Source organism: Sciurus vulgaris, assembly GCF_902686455.1.
Source record: "Sciurus vulgaris genome assembly, chromosome: 15".
NCBI lineage: Eukaryota > Metazoa > Chordata > Mammalia > Rodentia > Sciuridae > Sciurus > Sciurus vulgaris.
Window position 1 is genome coordinate 80,578,933 of NC_136476.1, and position 16,851 is coordinate 80,595,783.

At 42.4% G+C, this 16,851-nt stretch overlaps 1 protein-coding gene across 1 annotated transcript in view; it reads right to left on the minus strand.

Moving 5' to 3' along the window:
- The window catches only part of NR6A1 (nuclear receptor subfamily 6 group A member 1), a 203,910-nt gene that overhangs the window by 5,234 nt on the left and 181,825 nt on the right, over window positions 1-16,851 (minus strand). The window contains 7 exon segments of the mRNA XM_079113811.1: window positions 42-194; window positions 1,717-1,822; window positions 1,825-1,840; window positions 8,697-8,951; window positions 10,336-10,563; window positions 12,008-12,162; window positions 16,616-16,671. Coding sequence (XP_078969937.1) covers window positions 42-194; window positions 1,717-1,822; window positions 1,825-1,840; window positions 8,697-8,951; window positions 10,336-10,563; window positions 12,008-12,162; window positions 16,616-16,671 — 969 coding nt within the window.

Below are 16,851 nucleotides of genomic sequence, written 5' to 3' on the forward strand. Positions count from 1 at the left end.
CAAGCAAGAGAGGGTTGGAAGCCCAGGACCTAGAACACTACCTGCAATGTATCGAATCTCAGGTAAGCACATCATGAGATCAGGAAAGCGGTTTGGCTGATGTGTGTATTTATATTCAGTGAAATCCTGGCAAATGTACCAATATCGCTTGTTCAACTGTTCCAGCTGTGAAGCACTGGTCAGACCCCTGATATCTGTGGGAAAAACAAAAAAATAAATAACAAAAACAAAACAAACAAAAACACACACACAAGATATGGGAGAGGCTTTCTAATATGGAAAAATAACAGCTTCTTGATTATATGCATCTTTCAATGAAAAGTTATAAAACACTGTCACAATAGGGCCTCCTTTCTCTTTCTGATATGGAGGACTAAGTTCTGGAAAAGGGAAGAGAAATAAGAGAAGTAAAAAATAACATAAAGAAGACTCACCAGATTGAACCTTTTGAGGGCTAGGCTGTATCTTTCTCAACTTCATACCTAGCTCCCAGCACAGGGTGTGCCACAAAACAGGTACCATGAATGACTAACCTACTTTTCAAATTTATCCTTCACGATATCTCTGAATTTTCTCATTTTTGGAGCCAATCTTGGAGATACCTATGTGTTTGTGTATGTAACACACACACATACACACACACACGCGAGATCTCTAATGTCTCTCAGCTCTTACTATTCTACCTGGGCTATTGTCTGTCCATCCTTTCTTCCTATCTAATCTGTCTACACACATACAAACCTTTCTTATATATAGAATATAAATAAAAATATTCTACCAGCTCAAATTTCTCCTCCAAGAAATTGCTACTGATCTCCCTCCCTCCCCCATAGGAGGCATAATTAATGTGTCAAGTGCCAGCAGAGTGTATGCTTCCGGAGGACCTGGGGTCTAAATGTTTGTCAATGTCTTTAATGCTCAGCACAAGGCCTAGGGGAGGCATGCAGAACACCAGAAATGCATGAATGGGGAAGAAGCAGCAGAAGGAGGTCTGGCAGCAAGAGTGGGAGACGGGACAATAAGGAAGGAATCAAGAGTCTCTGAGCTGGCAAACAGAACAAGAAGAGAGCACTTTCAAAGCCACAGGCAGCAAAATCACCCAGTTCCACTCTGGGAGCACAGAACTCACATTACTTTGGATAAAAGAATACAAATTCTCCTTTATATGCTGGTTACCAGCAGCTACCAAGTGCCACTTTGCAGGTAATGCTCCATGCAAATCACATCCAATACTCTTCTAATAAAAACCATACTTGATACGCATGTGCTGAGTTTTTGTGCATCACCACTCTTCCCTGAAGGGGTATCAGAACCACTGCCAGCCTGTCACAGAGGCCTTATCTCCAATAGTTCCATCAGTCACTCTGCTCTTCTTTAGTTGCTGGTAAACTAGCACATATTTTAAATGACGCATGTACTGTCCTTGGTGTCTGTGTTTAAATGCATTAAAACTGACTAAACAAAGTGAATTCTCTCTCTTCCTCTATGAGTTATAGAGACTGTGGCATTTAGATTTTAAGAAAAATACAAAGCATTCCCCCCTGCACAGTAAAGGGGCAGGATGATGACAAGGGGGCATACAGGTCTTTCAAGATTGGTAGCCACATAGTATAAGAGATTCTGTGACAGTCCTGAAGGAAGGGAAAGGAGTGAAACAGAGGTCAAATACTCACAGGTGGGGGGAAAAATCCCACTGCCCTGCCCCTAGCTACTTACCTTGGTTTAGAAAGTTAATTGCTTTCATGCACGCATATTCCTCATTGCTGACCTTTAGCTGATGGAACTTGTGATACAGGTAGATGAGCCGCTCGATCACTTCCCATTCCCTTCATCACTAAATCTGGGAACAGGACAAAAACACAGGCTCTGATACCAGTGGAGGCCAGAAAGGGCAGACAGAGGGCACCTACAGCTTGCTGCTTAAGGTAGCTACAATAGGAAAGAGGCTGAGCTTGGAGAAATGGAATCCACAGGTCTCTCATGCCAGCCAGCTATTCCCAAGATCAGGGAGAGTCAATCAAATCTAGGTTCAAATCCAGCTCCATCACACACACCTGGGACAGTCATTGACACCCCCTAAGGTTCGAGGTCCTCCTCTGCAAAATAATAATGCTTGCTGGCTTCGGCTACCAAGGGTGAAGAAGGTTTAGGATGTAAATGTGGAGAACAGGCAATACTGAGATACTGCTTTTGTTGAGATGCAGCCTCAATACCAATGGCAACTGCCATGACTCTATGTGAGCCTCTACCATAATGCTGAAAAACTGCCAACTGTATTTGCTTAGGTTCACTGTTTCAAGCAGGGCTGAGGTTAATTACAATGAAAAATTTTGTTGGCATCCCTGACTTCAGCCAGGGGTGGGAAGGAAACCTGGAGTCTTCATGCCATTATAATCTTTGTGCTGGGACTTATATGCATTTTATCATTTAATTTTTTCAACTCCATGAGCTAGGTGAGATAATCCTTACTGTTGTGCAGATGAGAAACTAAAGTTGAGATGAGGAAGTGACTGGTCACAGGCACAGCTAGTTGGTGGCAGAATTAGAACTTGGAACCTAGGCTGATCCAAGGCTGAGGCCTTGGTTTTTCCAACAGGTATATCCTAGCAGAGGGGGCTCAAAGCTGGTCCACATACTTTCTTTGGGTTATAAATGAGTTCGTGGGGCTTACTGGGAAAGCCAAAGTTTATAAAAACTGGGGTCAGGACTGGTCTGAATCTAGGAGTGGCTGGACAGTGGGCCAAGGAGAGTTCCACACAAGCCTTAAAGAGAAGATGCTCAATCTCATGGCTGCTTCTTGATTCAGATCTGGGCATTGGAGCCTATCTTGTATCCCTGAATGTTCTGGACAATTGGTAATACACTCTTGGTCCCTGGAATCTCCTGCTTTCTGTGTTAATTTTGAAGGCTCTGGCTTCCTGGACAAGTAGCATATTTTCTCTTTCCTGACACTGATAGGGGCCATAGGCACCTGCACTTCTCAAGCACCAGGGGGAGCCATAGCAAAAGGTGGCTGCAATCAGGAGCTTTGACCCCTCTGCCTCATGGCATGGCTCCCAGTCAGTCTAAGCTGGCCTTTCTCTCAGTTTGCTGATTTGAGATATCATGGCTAACGCAATTTCTCTCTCATCTGGCCCAGTGGCTTCTACAGTTTTACTGATACTCTCCCAGGCAGGCTGACAGACAAATGCATATTGAGTAACCACTAAAAGCTTTACCTACAATTCTGCAATGTGTTGAGTGCTACCTACCAGGCGCTTAACTGCACATACATTATCTCATTGGCTACTCCTAATAACTCAAAAAATGTATATTACTCATAATCCCCTTTGTTTAGAAAGGTCCTTTACTACTCCCCTGTTATGAATAAAGGCCTTTTCAGATGCATTCTCACATGCTAACCCGTGGGATAAGTAATATTTCTGTTAGGGATGATTTTTGGAAGCAGAAAAAGAGGTGACTTCCCCAAAGTTACAGAGAAGTGAATGCTGGAGGAGCCCAGGTTCAAACCTGGGCCTTCTAATTCCCATTCTATAGCTTGGCCCATTGATTCACTGCTCACCCCCAACTCTGTTCAGGTTTTTAACTGCCAAACCAGAAAAGGCCTCCACATGCTATCACAGGGGACCTCAGGAACTCTGTTCCCATAGGAACTCAGCCCAGGGTCTAGTCCTGGGTGGGCATAGGGTGCCTCCATGATGTTGAGATCACAGAAGGCAGTGTGCCTGGGAGTGAAGTCCACTCTTCATGACACTACTTTTTTTTGGCTACTTATGCTCTGGAGAGGGAAGGGGGTGGGGACTTACTTCCCTCTAGTATCTGTGTGGAAGGGTGGGTGGGGATTAGATGAGGTGGGGTAAGGAGAGAAGCAGTGTCAGCATCTGTCTGGTGGTTGAGCAGTGTAGCAAGCAAAGATAATGCTCTGTCCCTTAATCAGCTACCTCTTGCCCCAAGTGCTCATTCTGGCACTGCAGAATCTGCAGGTGTGTGGCTATTAGCCAGAAGCCTAGCCAGCAGTGCCAAACCTATTCCTGGCTCGATTTTGACTTGGGGACACAAAAGAGCTCTAAGTGCTTGATCTGTGCATAAGCAGCAGACCTGTCCTTTCTCTTGGGGACAGCACATCCCTCTTTTCAAAATTTCCTACAACAGGCAACCATCATGGACCCCTGACAGGGATGGGGGGCTGGCTGCCAGCCCAACAGCCCCCACTCAGTCTCCACAGCTCGACTGCAAAGCTTTCCTCTACACCCACATCCCACCCCTAGATAAACAAAGTTGTTCTCTGTTCCACAGGCCTGCTTCCTCCTGCAGCCATGCCTCCTCCACATCTGCCCACTCCACAGTTCTAACGCCCCTGTATTCTCTGTCTACAAATTATCAGCATTCAAAGCCATAAAGCTGGACAAACACACCCATTCTTCTTCTAGGTTCCTATCACACAAGCATGCTAGGACAAGGAAAACACTCCTGCCAGGATCCCCCAAATCACTGGACCATTCAGTCAGCAATTGCAGCTGACACTGTGTAAGTTATATCCCATTAAGGGGCTGAGAAGCCCAGTTGTCTCTTTTCCATTCATCTAAATGCAACTTTTCCCAGGAGCAGTCATCAGTTACAAGCTTCAAGGAATTGCTGTTTTGGCACCACATACAAACTCCAAGATGAAAAGTCAGATTGTAGTGCCAGGACAAAGTCCAGAAAATCAAACCTTTTGAGAAGGCTCTGGAAAAATGAAAATTTGTATAGTGTAATGGTAAAGAGTCTGGGTTTTGGAGCACAACAGACCTAGACGACTTAACTTCATCTCTTTCTAGTTTTGCAGGAGTGAATTTTCACCTCTCTGAATCTCATGCTCCTCATCTCTACAACAGAGACAGTAACCACTAATTTTGTGAGCACTCAACAAATAACGCATCAAAAGCACTTGAGATGGAATTTGGTGCAATAACAAACTCTGTAATTGTTAGCAATTATTACTGGTATTAGTATCATCATCAAAAAGAAAAGATTGTGTTTCCTGAGCCTTATAGGGTCCAGCCTGGGAAGCTGACAGGCAACTTTCCAGAGACCTGGCCAAAATGGAGCTAGTGCTTAAGAGAGAGAAGTGCCCATTAAAGTCCATCTAGCTCAAGGCATCTTCTCCTAGCAGTGAAGGAGTGTTGATTAGGGCCAGGAGCAGTCACTGACTGGTGCTACAATCTGCTTTAAATCAAATTCATCCAGCTCACTGTCTGATAACAGTCTGATTAAGGAATATGGGCACCATAAATTTGATTGGATATTTGAGAAGAGAAAGGAGGTGGTCATGCATCATCTGGGAATAGCTTTTCCTGACAGTAGGTACTCACACTCAAAAGTTGTGAAGAAGCAAAGGCCATCCGGGGGAGTAGGAGTAACACAGGCACAGGCGAAGCAGGAAAGAGCTATGGCCAATTAGACTCTACTTCCTGGGCTTCTAGCAGAGAGGGGATGCTTTACAGTGATTAGCCTGACTCCAGAAGCTCTCATGCTTCCATATCCTATGACCTGGTCCAACATGCACCTTAGATTTACAGACACTCAAACCAAATCAGAGCGTTTCAGCTTCCATCCTGCTCTTCTCGGGCTCCTTTATCTTGGGCCCACATATTCAAAAACCCAGAAGGCATCCCCAATTTTTTCCACTCGCAGAAGCCTCACTGATTTTTTACCTCCTTGACATCTCTTAGCTTTGTGCTGCCCTCTCTAATCCCACATCACTGTTGCCTTGTCCAGGCTTTGTTTTCTTTCTTTTTTTTGGGGGGGGGGGGGGGGCGGGGATTGGACCCAGGGACATTCTAACCCTGAGCTACATCCCCAGTCCTTTTTATTTTTTGAGACAGGCCCTCACTAAGTTGCTAAGGTTGGCTTCCAATTTGCTCCTGCCTCAGTCCCCCAAGCCACTGGAATTACAGTCATATGCCAACATGTGTGGACAGCCTTGTTTTCTTTTACCTGGTTATGGAACAGCCTCCTACTCAATTACCATGCTCTCATCTTGTCCAATCCACCCTAAGCTTTATGGCCATAGGAATCTTCCTAACATGCAACCTATGTGATTCCCTCATGTAAAAACACATTCAAATTCAAATTCTTTCGACTGACATTCAAGCACCTTCCTGAATTGTCTTATCTATACTTTTCTCTCCAGTTACTGCTCCTTTCATTCTTCTGTCTCTCACATATGTTCTCTTTATGTCTTAAATCCACAGGACTGCTTTTGGATCCCTGTATAACTTCTAGAACTTTGTGTTATTTTCCTGTCTTCCTCCTCTTCTTTACAACATACTTAGAAATATTTCACTTCAAGGTGTCATTCAAATGTCTATTATCATTATTACTGTTTGTGGTGCTCGGGCTAGAACCCAGGGCCTCAGCACGCTGAGCAACACCCTGACCTTCTAATGTCTATTCCTCTGGTGATCCTTCCCTGGTTCTGCAAGTGGCCCTCACTCCCCTTGTGTTTCTACAGCCCTTCATATTCCCCTCAGTCTCTACCAGTATGATCCTGCATTGGAGACTGTTTCTATGTGCCTCCCAAACCTCTAAACCAAGAATATGGTTTCTCAGAGTCAAAAACCTTGTCTGTGACCCCAGCACCCCTTCCGGAACACACATATACATGTTCAGTAAATGGCCATGGATCAGAACTAACGTGTTGAAGTTATGAGTTATGGGTTCCATAGTAGAGTAAGAAGTCTCACAACATATCCATTTCTTATCCTCAGAGCTCACTTGAAAGCTCAGCAGCAACATGTGTTCTAGAATTAGCACTGTTTAACAGAACTTTCTGTGATGTTGGAAATGGCCTATATTTGCACTATCCAGTATACAATAGCCACTAGCCTCATATGGCTACTGAGTACTTCACATGTGATTTCAACAGATAAGAAACTGAATTTTTAATTTCAATTAATTTAACTTTAAAAAGCCACTGGAAGATACTAGCTACTACACTGGACAGTGTGCAGCTTTAGATTCTCCTTAGGAAGAAACTTTCTAGGAGGCAAGTTTCCTCGTCAATTCATCTGTCATAGGTGCCTGCCTTAGTCTTAGGACTTGAGAGGTTGGCTGCAATGGAATAAAGTACCTTATGAAGGTCAAAGGCAGAGTCTCCTGTACTGCCTGTGCTCCCTGTCTATCCATAGAGGGTCTAGGAAAACCTGTTACTCTATAGGGAGCTGAGCCCAGAGGCTAATCCCATAGGCAGCCTCAGACTAAACTGGTAGATTCTAGGAAAATAAGGTGGTTGGGCTCCCTGGGCCAGCTCTGTGACTCTGACAAACTTGAGGCAGGCTGACTGCCACACAGATATCCCCTCTGTCCAGAGTTATGGAGCTGGAGACAGGAATTTGATGGAAACAATGAATTAAGAGGCTCTGGACAAGGGTGTAGGTCCTCTGTGAAATTAGAAAGCACTGTTTATGGAATAAAGGGTCAGCTGGGTTCAACACTCTGTCATTTATAGATCACCCTTAAGTCAGTAAGGATCATTAATAAGGAAATATTAAAAATAAGGGAAGAGAGTCAGGCACCCAGACTTTTCCCTCCTTCAGTTGGGCAAAAGGCCCTGAGGCCCTGGAAGGTCTCAGAACTTTGCTCTCTGCTTAAGCCTCAGCCCTGTTTGCATGCCATGACTGGATGGTAGGGGGAGGTGCATCCTAGCCTGGGAAGAGAAGTATGCGGACTGGCACTCCACCCTTTTCAGCTTTCATTCATCTTTTCTTTCTTCTGGGTGCCCTGAGATCCCATGACTTCCATTATTTTAAACTGTCCAGTAAAGGCAATTTATTGAAATGTCTATTTGAATGTGATTTATGCTATATAACATATTTCATACAAGTAAATTAATAAGCCAAAAAAGTTGTCTCAACAGATCATTTGGTCTTGATTTTGAGGTCAGATATGGTCACCATGTCCCCAGATCTCCTTAACGTGAGTGACTAAAAAAGTGCTAGGACAGGCCATAGAAGCAGCAGGGAGGATAGAAGGATGCTGGTTATCTGGGATGAAATTTTGGGCAGAAAATGCCAAGAAAACAGTTCAGACTCTTAGTCCCATGCTCTTAACATCTCACTGCATCTCAGATGACATAAAATAGTCTAAGTTTTACAATAGGCAGCTATAAGCTTAAATCTAGGCTCTGGATTCAAAACCAAAACCCTCAAGGTCTGGACTCTGAACTTCAGTTTTCTCACCTATAAAACAGGCACAATGACACCTATAATGCTACAGGCTGTGGAAATGAAATAACAACATGAAATATGTAGCCCAGTGTCTGGCATACAACAGGTACCAAAGTGTCCTCTAGGTTTCTTTTCTGGATTGTAAACTACAGTTCTGAACCCCTCTTGTCTTGCAAGCAGTTTAGATCTTATTTCACTAATTCAGAAATAATAAAAATAACAATTTAGCTTTTGCTAAGTTTGACTGTACAACATTTACTCTTACAACCACCTTGTTGGGAGGTATTATTATCATCCCATTTTATAAACTCAGAATCTGAGGATCAGAGACTCAAGCCAACACTACAAAGCTAGTTAGTGGAAGAATAAGGACTCAAACTCAGGTCAGTATAGTTGAAAGCCACCCTTTGGAGGGCCAGGCAACCCTACCTTGCAGGGATGCCGAGGGTTTGGTTGCTTGGGATTCCCTCCCCAGCCAGCAGCCCTCACCTGTGTAGTTCTTCATCAGAGGGTGAGTACTTAGCAGTAACATCAGCCAGTTCTCCAAAGATCTGCTTGCTGTAAACTGTGAGGGACGATAGCAGGATTAACTCCTGCCATGTAGAGCTCAAAAGGCATGTGTAATCCTTGATTGAGAGCTCACAGAAGAAAGGCAGCTTCTTGATCCAGGCAATCTGCCTAAAGAGCAGCTCATCGGCCAGGCGGCAAAGCAGGGCAAACAGCTCTGCCTGTGTCACAGCATATCTAGGGGCAGGGACAAGAAAATCACTTCCATCAGCCAGAGGGAAAGGATAGGGGCCCAGGGAGAGGATACTCTTAAAGGTACAAAGTGTCCCTGAAAGTTCTTCCTTCCCCTTGACTAGAGACTTCTAGTTTCATTCAACTCAATTTTCTTATACAGGGGCAGTGGTTTTGGTGAAAAAAGGTTGCTGAGGGGAAAGGAGCCTTAGAAATCTGTGCAATTAACAGGGAGTATAATTTTTTGTTCCCAAAATGAAAGGAGTAGGATTCATTTAAGCATGAAGAAACAAATATAACTCTTGCAGGGGCAAGAGCGGACCCTGAGAGGCGCTGCCCCAGGGAGGATGATTTTTCAAGTTGGTGTCCTCTACTGTTCTGTATCTAAGAGAAAATTCCTAGTCACTTTTAGCAATGACAACTTCAATGGGGTGATCTGGTGCTTACCCAAATACAAAAATGAGCCTTGTGGCTGGACTGCCAAAGCCAACAGGAGTTTAGAAGCTTTTCCTGTTCTCACTGCACCCTCTGGTGGTGAGAGTTCAAGAACCAAAGTTGCTCAGCCCTTTCTTTAGGCTTATGATTTGATGGAAAGAGCAGGGCACTTCTCAACTCTGACCTAGAGGGGGCTTCTGAGGCCACAGACTCAGGGGTCCCAGCTTTCTTCCTCTAAAGTTCCCTTAACATCCTCTTTCTCACACCTCCACATGCAGATATACAAAGGTTTGTATGATCTTCTTGCTGGTGGATAATTGAGTTTCTTCTTCTGAAACTAGAGACTAACTTAGGAAAAATCTCAGGATATGTTTGGGGAATACAAACTGGGTAACACTCAAACAGCCTATGCTCTAGGCCCAAAGGTAAGCAATGTATGGGTTTGAAGGCTGAACTAGAACTTATTCAAGTAAAGTTAAATGCAGACTAAGAGGATTTATACCACCAACTTAGGCCCACCCCAAGGTGGTCACATGCCTTCATGCTACCCATGGGATGCTGGCAAAGGATACAGACAGGCCATAATCAGGTAGGGCTTTGAATGCCTTATTAAGGAGCCTACACGTGATGTATGTTTATCCCCAGAATTATAGCTCATTTAGGGTACAGAAGCACTCAGTTATGTCCCAGGGCCTGGCTTACCTATCTATGCAGAAATAAAGCTCTTCCATCTCAATTCCACAGGGGCTAAAAAGTTGCCCCAACTTTATGAGAAAAGATGCTTAAGCGCTTATTTTGAAGATGAGCACTGGTTTGTCTTCTGATGCTGGAATCATCACTCATTAATCCCTCTGACTCATTCCAAAGCCTGGGGTACACCAGCCAGGGATGCAGTGGGTGCAGGCTAGGAACATACTGAGATTGCCAGGAGTCAAGCAGGGCAGAGCTCACTTACCCATCTTCAATCAACATGGGTGTGCCCAATGGTTCCAGGTCCTCGGCTGACATCAGCTGGTGAATCAGGCTGTATGACTGGGGATCTAGGCTGCGAGCTTGTGGGGGCAGAAGTGGTGAGTGGCCAGAATAGCTAAAGAGGTGTGGTATGTATTGATAATGTGGAGGCACAGACATCCCCATGTACTGATCCCTGAATGTCATGAATCCATTTAGTTCCACAGACCTACTGGAGAGAAAAATTTCATGTCAAGCAAAGCCAAGGCAGGTCCAGTGACCACTCAAAGGAAAGGAGCCAGCAAGTGGCTTAGATGTTCTTTGGTCATGAGGTCTGTGTCTCACCAAGCCAGGGGACATAATTAATGGTTATGTGCATGTCTCCTGTACTAGATTCCCATCTGTGAGACAAGGACTGTGTGGGTACATAAATGTGGGGCTCACCACTGGACATTCAAGTGCCTGGCAGAGTAGGTACTGAATAAATACTGGTTGGATGAATTTTGTATAGGTGCCATGTCTGAAGAGTTTTTTAATGGATCTCGCAGACCAGAATGACAAAAGTGGGTGCCTGCATTATTTTACCACTAGGAAAACGAAGGCACAGACTAAGTGCCTTGCCAGGTCACAAAACAAATTCAAGTACCAAGCAAGGAATGTAGCATGTGGCATTAACCCCCTAACATTCAAAGGAAGGAGCAAACTCAGGAATAGTTAAATGGAATAAAAACTATGATTAAATATGAAGAAGAAGACAGATTTAGCCCTGACTTCCCCTTTCTTGGGGAAATCTCACCACTCTCTCAACTGAATTTTTTTTTTTTTTTTTTTTTTTTTTTAATTTCTCTAGCTTTTACCTAGATTTATGTTCTATAACCAAGTTTGGCAAACTAGAACCTGTAGGCCATGGTCTGTTTTGATAAATTAGGTTTTGTAAGCCAGTAATTCTGACTTACTGGTTACATGTGGTTTGTGGCTGCTTTCACACTCTAAAGGAAGAACTGAGTAGCTGAGACCCAGATCATTAGGGCTGAAAAGTCTGAAATATATACGGTCTTTATAGACAATGTCTGTCTACCCCTGTCCTATAAAAAAGGTTTCTGGGGAAAAAGAAACTTCCCTGGTAGCTGAAGGTTCTATTTCATACTAACTTAACATAGCATCAACTAACTTAAGATAGCATGCTTGAAACAAGAGTCTGTAAATTCGTATTCCCTGAAGTAGTAAATTTGACTGGCTTAAAATACCTTCGTTCTTTCTTAAAATTTATAAACTGAAAAACATTTATTCTTATGAGGCAATTAAGAGAAATTATAATAATTTGATATTGTCAGTATGGTTTGTTTTATTTCAATAATAAAATGAGAGATTTGATCCCCAGCACGTTGATAAATAAATAAATAAAGGAAAAGCACTACATTTAAAATGTTATTCTGCCAGGTGAAGACTATATGGGCACACATAGAAATTATCATGTGATTAGTCTATAGAAAAGACCACTAACATTTTCAAGGTTTTTAGCATAAAGTGGGCTAGGAAACATGGCATCATTCATCCCCTCTACCCCAGAGTCTGAGGGAGCAAGAGTACAATGGCTGAGACAGCCTGGCAGGAATACTCGGCTAGAGGTTTCTTATGATCCTAGATGGACATACTGGGTTTGCCTTAAAGCTCACCTGGAGGACAATGTGGAGCCTGGGGAGGGCTGGTTGCTCTCTGAAGCCCTGTTCCCAGGGGAACTGTGGTCGCTGTCGCCATGGTTGCTCCAGTGATTGGCTTCTTCCTCAAACTCTTGTCCAGACATGATCCTTTCAATCTCTTCTTCTGATATCTTTGACAAGGAATAAACACGTTAGACTGAATGCTTAAGATACCCTTTGTCCTTCAGGACTCAGAGATTTAAATTTCATGGGATTCGCAGGACTCTCTAGAGAGAAACTCAGGTTTCCTCTTCTCCATCCCGATACTGCAGGTCTCCCCCTAATCTTACGACAGTTTGACTGCTTGCTGCCCAGCACCATACACAATCCCATCAGAGCCTTCCCCTTGCCCACTTACCCTGCTCTCATGCCACAGTTTATATGTTCCTCAACACTCCTCTTTGTTCTTGAGTCTATGCTTTCCTAACTCAATGATAATCTCCTATTAGCCTTTTAAGAGTCAGTTAAAGGGGCTGGGGTTGTAGCTCAGTGGTGAAGCACTTGCCTAGCATGCATGAGGCATTAGGTTTTATCCTCAGTCCAACATTAAAAACAAAAAAAAAGGGTATTGTATCCATGTATAACTGGAAAAAAAAAAAAGTCATCTCCATTGTGAAGCTTTCTAGGCAGAATTATAGGTTCTTCTATTCATTTACAAGTCTATATATTGTGGTAGGACAGAACAGCATAGTGGTTGGGGTATAAATTCTAGAGTCAGACCACCTGTTCAAATCCAGGTTCTGCCACTTTTAGTTGTACAATCTTGGATCAGTCATTTTAACTATCTGAACCATCTGTATAATGGAGGAATAAAATTCTATGATATGGGACTCTTTTCAGGATTAAATTGGTTAATACATACCAAGTACTAGAAAAGAGCCTGGCACATACCCCCTATTACAAATGGGTGGATAACAATAACATCATCTTCACTTTTTATGTTTCTCCCCCCCTTAAAAAAGACAGGGTCTTGCTATGTTGCCTAGGTTGGTCTCAGGTTCAAGCAATCTTCCTGTGTCACCCTCTCAAGTAGCTAGGAATACAGGTGTATGTCACTGTGCCCAGGTGTCATTGTTATTTTATAGCACTATAGTAACATATCATAAAAGTATCCTCTAAAGACTTAAGGCCATGAAAGGACCTAGAAAAGAAGAAGTATTTAGTAAATGCATATTGAATACATACACAAATGTTCATTTATTAAGTGCTGACCATGAGTGAGTAGAAAACACGTTTTTTTTCTCCAGTAGGAAATATGCTTCTAAGTCTATAAAATAAAAGAAGAAATGGCAGCTCATACAAATGAACTGACTTAAACAAAGTCACACTGTTTGCCTACATCTGGGCAGAGTTTGAGGAAGAGGCCAAAATATGCAAGTGTTCAGTCCAGTGCTCTAGCTGTAACCATATAGAGAGTAAATAAACTTCTATAAAGTCTTTCACCTAGAGTTGAGGCCTAACTGGCTACATTCATTCAGCACACAGAAGGAGATTAAGTGCTAAGGAGGAGGGGCCAGATGAATTTTAAAGAGATGTTCCTATGAAAACCTGGGAGGACATTTTCTCTGAAACCTGTATGACTCAAATCTGCATACTTCTTTGCTTCACTGGCCTGAGAGAACCCCAAGTTACCTCTGTAAATACAGGAACATTCAGAATTGGAAGACAGCTTGCACACAGGACTTGAAGGGGAAACAAACATTTAACTGGTGCATAAATTGGTTGGTTTGAAATCCCTTGGATTACACATGATATTGGAGGAATTTTTTTTTTAAATTAGTGTGTAGCTTTAAAAAAAAAAAAAAAAAAAGGGAGAAACAAAATATACCTGTCTTTTCAGAGTTTCTCAGAACTCTAAAACCTTTTTTTTTTTTTTTTTTTTTTTTTTGCAGCATCAGTGACGGTAGAGAGAGTAGATCAGAGCTTGAAGAGCTGGAAAGACTTAGGGTGAAAAAGTTCAGTCCTGGTGAAATCAGCTTCCTATAGCTGGGGGTTGCATCTGTCTCTCTTCCTGTGCACCAATGGGATATTGGGCAATCACTGATGCATTGAATAGAGAACAGAACATATTGAGTGCTTAAACTTGGGTTCAAATTTCCTCATTTCCTAGCTGAGTGCTATAGGGTAAGTTACTCAAGCTCTCTGAGTCTCAGTTCCCTCATCTGAAAAATGAAAACAATACCACTTCCCTTGTAGCTCATGGGTTTCTCAGAGGATGCTAAAGCAAAGAATTATGTGGATTTGAGTTGGATAATTTGTGCACTGTGGGGGGCAATATAAATGTATAGCTGCTATGAAAAAGAGTATGGAGGTTCCTTAAAACCTTAATATTTTAAGATTCTTAAAACAGAACTCTACTATATGATCCAGAAACCCCACTTCTGGGTATCTGCCCAAAAGAACTGAAATCAGGATCTCCCAGAGATTATCTGCACTTCCATGTTCACTGCAAAAATTATTCAAAATAGACAAAAGGTGGAAACAACCTAAATGCACACAAAGATGGAGGAAAGGATAAAGAAAATGTTGTATAAACACAGAAAGTCTTAAAGAAAGAAGGAAATCCTATTATATGCTGCAAGGATGAACCTTGAGAATGTTATGCTAAATAAAATAAGTCATAGGTGAAATATTTCATGATTCTACTTTATGAGGCTATCTAAAGTAGTCAAATTCTTAGAAACATAAAGTAGAATTATGGTTGCCAGGGGTTGGGGGTGGGGGACTGGGGAGCTGGTGTTAAGAGTTGCTATATAGAGTTTCAGTCATGCAAGATGAAAAAAGTTCTAGAAATGTGCTGTATAACAAAGTGCATATAGTTAACTACACAGAACTGAACACTTAAAAATTTGTCAAGGTAGCTGGGTGCAGTGGCTCATGCCTACAATTCCAACTACTTGGGAGCTGAGGCAGGAGGATCACAAGTTTGAGGACTGCTTGGGCAACTTAGGAAAACCCTGTTTCAAAATAAAACAGAAAGGGCCGAGTATAACTCAGTATAGAGTGCTTGCTTAGCATGCCCAAGGTCCTTGATTCAATCCCCAAACTGCAAAGGGAAAAAAGAGTTGTCAAAATAGATCTCATGTTATAGGTTTTTGTCACTGAGCTATACCCCCATCCCTTTTTTAATTTCTTACTTTGAAAGTTAAGTTGCCCAGGTTGGCCTTGAGTTTGTGGTCCTCCTGCCTCGGCCTCCTAAGTATTACAGGCATGCACTATCTATATGTCTTTAACCATTAAAAGGGGAGAAAAAAAAAAAAAGCAACTACTAGTCCAGATTGAAACGGATTAATTTACAAGATATGACTTGAAAAATAAGAATAAAAATTATTTAAAAAAGGAACACAACAGATTTGGGGGTCTTAAATACACACACAAACACACACCCTGATTGAGTGCATACTGTGTACTTAAGTCATGTGATAGGAAATCTCCAATAATACACCAGTGTGTATCTGACTTTCTTTCATTTGTTCACATTTAATTGGAGAAATACTATCAATTAATTATCTCTTGAATATAGTCCCTCCTCTCAAAATGCACTGTCATTACTTTTGTAAAACCCCTTTCAGGGCTTTCTCTTTCTCAGTTTTATTCATTCTCTTTCCACTCTTCGCAAACTGAAAATTTCCAATGTTCAGAATTATTTTTCTAGAGCATTTGCCTAGCATGTACAAGGCCCTGGGTTCAATTGCTAATACCACCAAAAAGAAAAAAGATTTTTCTAAAATGTGAATCTGAGTATGCCCGCCATCACCAAACACTTAAAACTCCTTTAGTGGCTCCCTCTTGGGTTACACCAAACATTCTTAGTTCCTATAGCAAAGATAGATGAAGTTCACTTTTTAAAGAACTGACTCTAAATTCAAGTAATCTGCCTTATTCTCCTGCCACTCTATTATATGAGCTGAATGCTTCAGCCTCAATGAACAAACTCCTCATCACTCCTTAGAACATTCATCTTTGGGTCTTTTCACAGTCTAGCACAAATTAAACATGCTTAGCTTCCCACCTTTCACCAACACAGCTAATTCTTCCTCCTCTTTCAAGACAGAGTTCAAACTTTGCCTTCTCAAGGAAGCTTTCCCTGAGTGCCTCCAGTCCCATCCAAGGTTCCAGCCCAAACAAAATGGAAGCCCCTTCCTTTCTACTCCCTGGGCTGTAGCATTAGAACCACGTAGCGAAGGGCATATTCTCTGTTAAATCTCACAGTACCATGGTGTCTGTTTACATCTCTGTCTCTCCCACTAGACTAAGTTCACAGTATAGAGACTGACAGGGAACAGGGGGTGATTCTCAGTGGTAACATGCGTGCTTAGCACGTGTCAGGCTCTACATTTGATCCCCAGGTTCCAGGAAAAAACAAAAAACAAACAAACAAAACCACCAATCTGGCAAAGTAGGAACGAAGCAAATATTTGTGGGATTGAAAGGGGTATTACTCTATGAATAAGGTAATGGACATTCTGCTGATTATCTTTAGATGCAATGAATAGCAAAGTAGTCTTACAAATGAGAGGTCACAGGAACATATGAAGCCCAGGCTTTCTAGGACAGAGCAAGAGAGTGGGGCCTAGAACTCACCTGGACTGGCCCAATGCTCTTATTCCGGCCTCCAGGCATGCCATCTTCTCTGATAGCTAGAAGGAAACATAAGTCAAGGTACTCAGAAGCATGCTCACAGAAGTCTAAACTTAAAAAGAGAATTTACATGGCAAAAAGTAGCAAGGTAGTAATTGGTGAAGCCAAGATTTAAAAACAGGTGTTTTTGGACCGAAAGCACTAACTCTTTTCTGTTATTGCAAGCAACTTTATAGGCA